The 10575-nt window shown below is 42.4% G+C and overlaps 1 protein-coding gene across 1 annotated transcript; it reads right to left on the reverse strand.

Annotated features, from left to right (window-relative positions):
* Positions 1 to 3203: 3203 nt before the first annotated feature.
* On the reverse strand, positions 3204 to 3875 carry LOC128746279 (octapeptide-repeat protein T2-like). Its single transcript, XM_053843328.1, has one exon. It carries the CDS (start codon positions 3873 to 3875, stop codon positions 3204 to 3206), a length of 672 nt encoding a protein of 223 aa, XP_053699303.1.
* Positions 3876 to 10575: the final 6700 nt, after the last annotated feature.

Below are 10575 nucleotides of genomic sequence, written 5' to 3' on the forward strand. Positions count from 1 at the left end.
TAGCTCCAAGCGCTTTGCATAGTCAACATTCAATAAATTAGTACTCAACTGAATGTTGCGATTCTATAACCTAGAACAAAATTGAGAGTATTTAGAGCACATAAACGAACTAACTTCTCCTTCTGTTATTCAACAGAGGAAGTTTTGTCGCTTTTTCTGGCGCACTTCTCTAACACAGACGTCAAATTGGCCTAGGTTTAATTGTCGTAAATATTCTTCAACCTATTGGGGCGAGGAGACTCTATCACTTTTTTTTCTAAAAGTAAAGGGATCTAAATCACAATAAACGTATGGTGTATTTAGCTATCGTCCCTGCGTGAGAAGCAAGGCGATCACGCAGAAAATGTATGGGAATATTTGACTTTGAAACTTTTCGTTAATTTTCACTAATTAGTGCTTAAAAAAGAAAGTTATAGTAGACGTCACATAATTGCTACATCTATTCTGAGTCGGTCGTTATGTAAACCATGAAAATCTATTCAGAATTGGCAAAGCTATTAGCGTTCAAAATCTTTCATATTTTCGTGATGGTAACTAATATTTAAATTATAGAATGACACCCTACGGTAAGGCGGTAAAATCGTATCAATAAATTAGAAACATTTAGGAGTCATTTTTGTGTAATTTGTTCGACATCAAACTTTAATCAAAAGGTGGGACACGTACCCGTCTTAGACTCTCGAGTGTCTAAGAATCACTTATGTATAATAGTAAGTACTAATGGTCCAACCTTTGGGTCTATTAATCAAATGATAGCGTAGTGCAATCAGTATTGCGAATTAGTTAATGTTTTAATGTCTAGATCAAAATTAAAGCAATAAATACTCATTGCAGCTCTATGGTCTCCACTTGATAGAGACCGTCGATCTTTCAGCTTAGGAGCAAAAACATTGAAACTCTCCTGCAGATAGGTGTTTCCATAATAGCAACTTTTCCCCAACCCTCGACTGATTCGAACTGTAATTTTTCCCGCTTTCAGCGCGCGGAAAGCCGAAAGAAAAATAAAACTCTTTTCCACACTGCAGATTAATTATTTAATCAATTAAATTTATAGCAATGAAAGCTAAAACTTTACTCTCGAGGAAGCCGGAAGTAATCTAGTCGACGAACTCTTGCTGGGTCGAGTTATGCTAGCGCTCGCGTAGGTGTGGAACTATTGGCAGTTCTCCTCTGCTCTGCCCTGCTCTGTGCTGCACACCATGAATAAGGCAGTGTTCACTCTTCACTGGATTGCGAATGCCGGTTACCTTCGCCGACCCAGTCAGGTGCATTATATCTGCACCTGCACTCGTGCAGGGGGTGGTATTTTCGTTAGTTGCGATTATCTGCGTTCAGTTAATAAAAAGTTAATGAGAAGAGCAAAATAATAGATATTAGGGCAAAGGATAGCGTAGATATAGCGTGGGCAGCGGTTAATATTTCATGGCTGCATAAAGGAAAGTAACATTGCTGCCATTCGTTCGATCAAAAGCAAACAACCAAAATAAAAGCAAATAACTTTAAGCCATCAATTTACTATACTCGTTTTTTGTATTGAGAATGCCAATATTGTTACTGTTTGTTACTGTCTGGTACAAACGAAACAACAAAAACACAAATGTATTGAAAGTCCCTTTTTTCTTTTAATTAAAAATTCTCGCTGATAACTCAGCGGAAAATTCGCTTATAAATAAAATGTATAATCTGCACCCTGCGCGCGTGCCAAAGGACTCCGTCTCACAAAGCAAAAGAGTAAACGGGCGAGCCTGGCCCGCGGCGGATGTCGGACCGCTGTGCAATCGTACTATGAGACACAAGGCGAATGCAATGCAATGCACTGCCAGTCGCCGTAAATCGCATTTGAAAAAGAGCATGGCAAACGACGCGGCAAAGCGATTAACGCGCGATGCTTTTGAAACGTGAAGCAACTCGAAGGCTTAAAATAGAAATAGGACTGACATATAATTTAAATGTTAGCTCCCTCGCGTGGACACCGCTCACACTGCTGGAAGGGTTCCGTTGGGAACGGAAAATGAAACTCCCGTTTTGATGGGAGGGGAAAAACTCCCCTGAACGGCCGAGCTTCGGGTGATCGGGTTCATCGGTTCACGCCAACACCAACACCATCAGTGCGCATGTTCCCGACCGAGCGGCCGACCGACCGACAGGAGCGGACCACCGCTCGTGATGAATGAACTTGACCGGAAGTATCTGTTTCATCCGCTGGCGGTGGCAGTATGAATGAGAACTGACGAACGACCGATTGGTCGTCTCAAGAGGATAAGCTAATTTGGGTATTTATTAATCACACCTTCAGGACGAGGAATCTCAGATCCCGGAAATCCTGTATTCGGGGCGAAAAACGAAATTAATGTCACGTTGGAATGCAAATTTTTACTGGATCAAATGGCAGTTGCAAGAAGCATTAACGTAGTAGTGCACAGGAACTGTGAGGTTAGTCCCTTATACTCTTATACTTTCTTATATAAGTAATATTCTTTCAAAAAAATGGAAATTTAGCAAGAAACAATTGTCTGTTATCTATTGTCAATATAATTGACGAAAATAAAATAAACTGTGCTTTAAAACAGCTTTATTATTTAGATTTTTGGGCATTATCAAGCTGAACAATTTTACTCAAATTGATTTTGTTAATTTGCATCATTTCTCCGCCACTCAATTGAATCAATGTACTATGCGCCTCCATCTCCGGAGCAAGAAAGGAGACGCTTGGTTATTGTCGTAAAGCTCAGAATTCAAAAAATAAATTTCTATCTCTGCGTTTTCTCATCATTTTGAAAGCTGATAGAACAATTCAATAAATTATTTCAATTCTTTAAGTAAATATGTTGTTGTTCAAATAAATACGAAAAAGAAACATCCTATACTAAACACTCCACACGTTTGAAATTCTAATGAGATGTTCAAAATTAACATTGCAATAGTTAATATTAGACATTTTCGAAAATTGAACATATATTATCATATCACCATTCAAGAACACTTAAGCAGAGGATAAGCCAAATACATGAACAGGTCAATCCTAGCGGAATTTCCATCCATACCTATTGTAAGTGTCGTTCATAGATGTCCATGTTCATCATTCTAATCCCTGTTCCAATTCTCGTTCCAATCCACGCTCCAATAACTGTCCCAATTCTCGTTCAATTCCTCGTTCCATTCCCCGCTCCAATCCACGGTTCAATTCCACTTAAATCCTCGTTTCAAACCCCCTCCAATCTCCGTTCCAATCCCCGTTCCATTCTCCGTTCCAATCCCCACTCCGATCCTTGTTCCAATTCATGGTCCAATCCGCGGTCCAATCCCCATTCAAATCCTCGTTCAATTCCCTGTTCAAATCCCCGTTCCATTTCCCGCTTCAATCCACAGTCAATCCCCATTCCAATCCCCGTTTCAATCCTCGCATAACCCCCATTCCATTCCTCGCTCCAATCTGCGTTCCAGTCCAATCTCCGGTCCAATCCCGGTTCCAATCCCGGTTCCAATCGTCGTTTCAAGCCCCGATCCAATCTCCGTTCCAATCCCCACTCCGATACTCGTTCCAATTCATGTTCCAATCCCCGTTCAAATCCTCGTTCAATTCCCCGTTCCATTCCCCGCTCCAATTCACGATCCAATCCCCGTTTCAATCCCCGCTTCAATCCCGTTTGAAATCCACATTTCAATCCCCGTTCCAATCCCCACTCCAATACTCGTTCCAATTCATGTTCCAATCGTCGTTCAACTCCCCGTTCCATTCCCCGCTCCAATTCCCGCTCCAATCTCCGTTCCAATTCTCGTTCAAATCCCCGGTTCAATTCCCGTTTGAATCCTCGTTCCAATACCCGTTCCATTCCCCGTTCCAATCCACGGTCAATCACCATTCCAATTCCCATTTCAATTTTCATTTCAATAACGCATAAATCCCCATTACAATCCTCGCTCCAATCTTCGTTCCAGTCTCCGTTCCATTACCCGTACAGACCCCGTTCTAATCCCCTTGCCAATATTCGTTCCAATCCCCGTTCCAATCCTCGCTCCAATCCTTGTTCCAATCCCCCGGTCCCATTCCGGTCCCATCTTGGTTCCAATCCTCGTTTCAAACCCCACTCCAATCTCCGTTTCAATCCCTTTTCCAATGCCCACACCGATCCTCGTTCCAATTCATGTTCTAATTCCCGTTCCAATTCCCGCTATAATCCCCGTTCAAATCCTCGTTCAATTTCCCATTCCATTTCGCGCTCCGATCCACGGTCCAATCCCCGCTCCAATACCGATTAAAGTCCCCAATTCAATCCCCGTTCTAATTACCGTTCCAATTTCCGCCCAAATCCCCGTTCCAATCCCCATCCAATCCCTGCTCCAATCCCCGCTCCAGTCCCCGCTCCAATTCCCTTTTCCATCCCCGTTCCAATCCAACGGCATGGATAGTTGCATCAATTACCCCAATACAAAAGGTTGGAAATATCCACGACACTGAAAACTATCGCGGTAGTTCAAATCTAAGTTGTCTCCCTAAAGTTCTTGAAAAGATGGTCTTCGATGTTATGTATCAACACGGTTTTTTATGGAAAAACGTTCTAAAACCACGAATTTAACTGTATTCGTCAACTTGCTGATCGAGAGTGTAGAAAGGAGAAGACATACTTTGACTTCAACAAGGCATTCGACAAAGTTCTACACGCAATCGCAGCAGAAAAACTCTACACGAAGCAGAAGCAGAAAAAACGGTGCTTGGGCTTACCAAACTGGGTGTCACAGTGGATCCAATCTTATCTTACCGAACGCTCCGCTTTGGTCATTATCAAAGGTATTAATTAGTCATGTTTCGGGATATCACCTGGCGTACCCCAAGGTAGCTATCTAGGGTCTTTGATATTTGTACTTTTCGGAAAAGAGCTAGGCAAGGCTTTTAAGCTCATCTAAGCTGATGCATGCCGACGACTTAAAGATATTCCGCGAAATTTAAACCAGTCCAGAGCTGCTCTACACTCCAAAGCTACGAAATGTTGTGTCTACGTGAGCCCCTGCTAAGGCCCTCGCAATACTTGGATTCATGAAAAGAAACATCGACGTATTAAAGGATATACGCGTTTAAATCTTTGTATTGTGGTGACTTGTACGCAGTTTTCCGGAGTACGCCGTCATTGTGTGGGCACCATATTGTGCTGTCCATATTAACAGGATAGAGGCCAATCTAAAGATTTTTTTGAGATATGCTATGGGTCTTCTGCCCTGAAATGATGCAGCTAAGCTACTAGGAACCGTTTGTAGACGTAGAATTCAATTATTACATTAGTAAATTGTCACTACAACTCTATGTTGAAGATATGATAATCTATCTATATATATAAAAGTGAGGTTGAGTATGTTTGTATATTTGTTTGTATGTTTAAATGTTTGTATGTTCCACCATAACTCCAGAACGCCTTGACCGATCTCCACCAAACTTGGCTCACATGTTCCTTGATATAAGACAATCAGCACTGGGGGTTGACAAAAGATCGGGGGGGTTCATAACAGGGGGGAGGCCATAACTCCGAAACGGCTTGACTGTTCTTCATCAAACTTGGCATACATGTTCCTTGACATAAGAGAATCAGCACTGGGGGGTCAACAAAAAGAGGGGGAGGTTCCGTAATACGTGGAGGAGGGTCCCTAATAGGGGGAGGCCATAACTCTGAAACGCCCTGACCGTTCTTAATCAAACTTGGTGCATATGTACCTTGACATAAGGGAATCAGAACTGGGGGTTCAACAAAAATGGGGGGGTGAAAGGTTCCTTAATAGATGGGGGAGCGTCCCTAATAGGGGGAGGCCAAACTCCGAAACGACTTGACCGTTCTTCATCAAACTTGGCAGACATGTTTCTTGACATAAGAGAATCAGCACTGAGCGGTTGACAGCAGGGGGGCCGAAATGTTTAGACGGTTCTCCCATAAGTAACGGTAGGGCAAAAGGAGGAGCTGATGACCGGAGGTTGCTACCGAGAAGGGGGGAGTAACGCCCATATGACTGTAACAATTTATCCGTACAATAGAAAAAATCAGAATACGAAACACTAAACTGCAATGCTCGCCGCTGTAGATTTGTCAAGTGTAATTATGCACCGAATCAAAGTGACCTGTATAAAAAGTGTTCGATCATTAGTGCTAATTGTTGTTGGCCGACTCTGTTTGAGTCCCAGGGGCAATCATTCAAACAATGTGGAGTTCATCTGAGAACACCATGTTTTTCCCTTGGTAAACTTTATGTGGCGTGTTGCAGAGTGGGCTCAGCCAATAATTTGTGCATACTCGCTCCTGGTGGTGACACTAAAAACATTGTTTACAAACAAGTTTTGTCTTGAAATGAGATGAAAGGAATGATAGGTTTGTTGTGTCCGTGGAAGAAACACTGTTGCACCTTCTACTTTTTTTTATTAGAATAGCATGTAATACTAAACTAATAAATAAATAAAAAGCTGTGCTTAGAAAAGTACCATAACAAAACTATTCATTTCCTATGGGTGTGGTGGCCATTGTTAAAAGCGGAAGGTGCAAATAGGAAAAATGGCTTTGTTTTTCTTTCTTTGTAGGGTTTTATAGGGATTTCCGTTAAGAAAACAGGTGTGCAGGTGGTCGGGTAGACAAAAGAGGGGGAGCTGACAAATAGGGAGGAACGTCCGAAAGAGAAACAAGCGTTGTATATTTGCATTATAAGCATTTCGGTTACAATAACCGATGTACAAGTGGCTGTGACACAAAGGCTCACCGAGTAAGATTGGGCACTCAGCTAGTAAATAAATAAAACATTTTTGCAAATTTGTTGCAAAGTACTGTGTGCTCTGGCTTCTATTGATCTAGTAAGTATATAGTAGTAGTAAGCGTATATTGCAGAACAACCAATACCAACTTCGAATTTTGTTCATTTAAGAAGTGTTGCTAAATAATTTAATTTGATTTACCTATATAAGCAATCTGCCTTTTCAAATTCCAAAAAAACGTAATTCAAAAATTTGTTCAATGATTTTTTTTTAATTTCGCTTAGAGGTGTCAACTGGCATTTAACGTTTTGATGACTTATCTATTTATATAAGAGGCTTATGTCTGTACCGAAAACCAGGTCTCTGACAGGACGTCATGCTTTCGTAGCAATGGATTGTATTCTCAGTCATCTCACTGGTCAACTGCTGGACTGCTCGATTGCTCAACTGGTTGACTAGACTGCTCGACTGAACTGGTCGATTAGACTGCTCGATTTGATTGCTCGACTGGACTGCTTAACTGAACTGCTCGACTGAGCTGTTCGATTCGATTGCTTGATTGGACAGATCGACTTGACTGCTTGACTGAACAGCTCGATTTAACTGCTCGAGTGGACAACTCGACTTAACTATTCGATTCGACTGCTTGACACATTTGCTTGCCTTAATTCTCGGCCCGACTGCTCGACTTAACTGCACGATTGAACTGCTCGACTGGACTATTCGATTCAACTGCTCGACTGGACTGCTTGACTGGACAACATGATTCATCTGCTTGACTAGACTGCTCGACTCAACTGTTCGATTCGACGCTCGTCTCAACTGCTCGATTCAACTGCTTGATTCCACTGCTCGACTGAACTACTCAATTCAACTGCTCGACTCGACTCGACTGCACGAATGAACTGCTTGACTCAACTACTCGTTTGGACTATTCGAATCAGCTGCTCGACTCAACTGCTCAACCCGATTGCTCGATTCAACTGACAGCTTGATTCAACAGTTCGACTAGACTGTTCGATTTAGCAACTCAACGCGACTGCTTGACTCAACTGCTTGACTTAGCTGTTAGATGCGACTGGACTTCTCGAGTCTCGACTGAACTGCTCGACTCAACTGTTCGACTTAACTACTCGACTGAACCGCTTGACTCGACTGCCTGACTAAACTGTTCGATTCGAGTGCTCGATTAAACTGCTCGACTCAACTGCTTGACTTCTGTTTGATTCGACAGCTATAATCAACTGCTCGACTCGTCTGCTCGACTCGTCTGCTCGACTCAGCTGCTCAACTGGACTACTCGACTCAACTGCTCGAATAAACTGTTAGACTCAACTGCTTGACTCGACTGCTCGAATGAACTGCTCGACTCAACTGTTCGACTTAACCGCTTGACCCGACAGCTTGTCTAAACCATTCGATTCGATTGCTCGACCCAAATGCTCGACTACGCTACTCGATTCAACTGCTCGACTGAACCAGTTGACTTATCTGCTCGATTAAACAGCTCGACTGGACTGTTCGATTTGACTGCTCGACTTGATTGCTCGACTCGACCACTCGATTCAACTGCTGGACTCGACAGCTCGACCGGAATGCTTGACTGAACAGCTTGATTTAACTGCTCGACTTGACTGTTCGACTCGACTGCTCGACCCAACTGCTTGACTTAATTGCTTGATTCGACTGCTCGACTCGCCTGCTCAACTCGATTGCTTGTCGCGATATCATATGGTCGGTGTTAAATCAGACCCGACCAAATCGCAAAATTTTAAAAAATGAGTTAATGATAGCAAACGATCAAGAGTTTTCTAAGCAACATTTTAGTCTAATTATATTGTTAAAAAAATCCAATACGACCATAAAAAATCGTTTCAGTTTCCGGCTATGACTCTTTTATGTACAATATCTTAGAGCTAATATATTTTCTATTAACTATTACTATTATATTTTCCGGATCGTAAGATTCGGGCTCAACTAGTTTTTTATAATAAGGGTCAGAGGAATACCGGGTCGCTGTTAATTAGAGAAGTATAAAGAATGCGATTGTGGTGACTTACATTACCATAATACTCAGTAAATGCAAGATCGCCGGAGAAAACTACAGGTTTTTGTTTTTGCTCTATAGCGCATCAATTTCTGCTTCCATAAAACAATACCAGCAAATTTAGATCAAAGAATTATGTTAACCCTGTTGTTGTAAGTGACGCCGGTAATTTTAACTTGCGACCAAAAGCGAAGCGAAGCTTCGAATATAAATTCCAAGAACCATGACTCTTTCCCTTTTGTTTCGCGCTCTGTTGCTGTCAATGATAAACAAATAAATGGTAGTAAAATTTTCTGCTCTCACATTTCACAGTACCTCCATTATGTAATCTCACTACGATTGTTTTAAAAATTAAATGCATTTCTTTTCAGCCGCTCGGGCTACGGAAGGAAGGTAGAAAAAGTGGAGAAAAAAAATCCCACAGCATACCAAACTCTAATGAGCGATGGCCTCGGGTTCTGTACGATTTACCGTCATCCGCAGCCAGTAAACCGCTAACCGTTTTCTGTTCCTCTCCAGTGGGGCACAGCACGGCCGGCTTCCCGGCAGAGCAAAGAGGGGTCTATCGAAGTGCAAACCACGGAAAGAGATTAGTGGAACTTCCGAACAATGGACTGCTCTTTTGAAATGTGAACTAAGCAGAAATGAGACCCACCACGATGGGAAGTTGAACGTTGCTTGTGGGTGGGACTGGACGGGACCTGTGGAATTGAAGCACTTGGCGGGAACGGTCATGCGGAGCGGACATGCCAGTCTGTTGTGGGAGAAACTTTATGCTACGCAATTGTTTTCACCGATGGTTTTACCGAACAGTGAAAATGAGTTATCATACAATTGGTTACTTTCATTTTCCGAACAAATACCTACCTACAGCCTCGTCCTAATTAATTAACTGATTTGCTTGAAGCAACCGGAGGCAGTTAATGTTATCGAGAATGATTCTATTTTCGCGAAAAAAAAATCTGAGGGTTTTTCATACGCTCTAATTGCGAACGGACGAATGTAGGAAAACAAAAGAGGAGATTCCTCACTGGATTGTAGCATGACTAGACACTGGATGTGAACGCTCATCCAACTGTGAGCATATTTTCCCGATTTTTGATTAACCACCTGCCGGAACAGTCAGCCACGAATCCTTCTTTAGAACCATTCAGGTGAACGGGAAAATGATGAGCTAAAGATGCCGATTCAATTATAGCTATAGGATCCGTATCAAACAGGGTGGCCAATTTTAGCTTACTCCTCTCCTCCTTCGGAATCTAATCAGGCGATAAAATTAGTATTTATAGTCAATGAATTGGGAAGCCTTTTCATGTTCTATTTAGGGACCGAGGGAAGATGAGCCCCAAAACTCGTCCACTCCAAGCGCACAGATTTACCCAACCGAACATTTTGCTTTATCGCATTTTATTTTCACCACATTCAACGTAAAAGTTCTAAACTACGTTATCAATTACTATTATCGGTTATTAAAATTCGCCCGCCCCCCGTCCGATGACGATGGCAACTGGCGTCTGGAAAGTTGTAAAATTATTAAGGCGAAACGCCTCCAACCGGATGTAAACTACAATGCTTCAGTTGTCAATTTCAGTCGGTGCCGGTGCCCACTCTGCTACGTCGCGTCGGTGACATCTTAACTTCAGTCCGTCAGCTAGTGTCACATTAGATGACATCGCATCGTCGTCGGTAGAGAGTGGTGTGTCCAACAATCCACATCCTGTTTGACTTCCTACGGGGCATTCCGGCTTTCCGCTTTCGCACAGGATGTTGGAAGATTATTTTTTCCTTCGTGGATATTGTGGCC

This window comes from Sabethes cyaneus, chromosome 1 (assembly GCF_943734655.1).
Source record: "Sabethes cyaneus chromosome 1, idSabCyanKW18_F2, whole genome shotgun sequence".
NCBI lineage: Eukaryota > Metazoa > Arthropoda > Insecta > Diptera > Culicidae > Sabethes > Sabethes cyaneus.

Coding starts and splice junctions, on each gene's coding strand:
- LOC128746279 (XM_053843328.1), bottom strand. CDS start 3,875: ATGGGAATTGGAATGGTGATTGACCGTGGATTGGAACGGGGAATGGAA.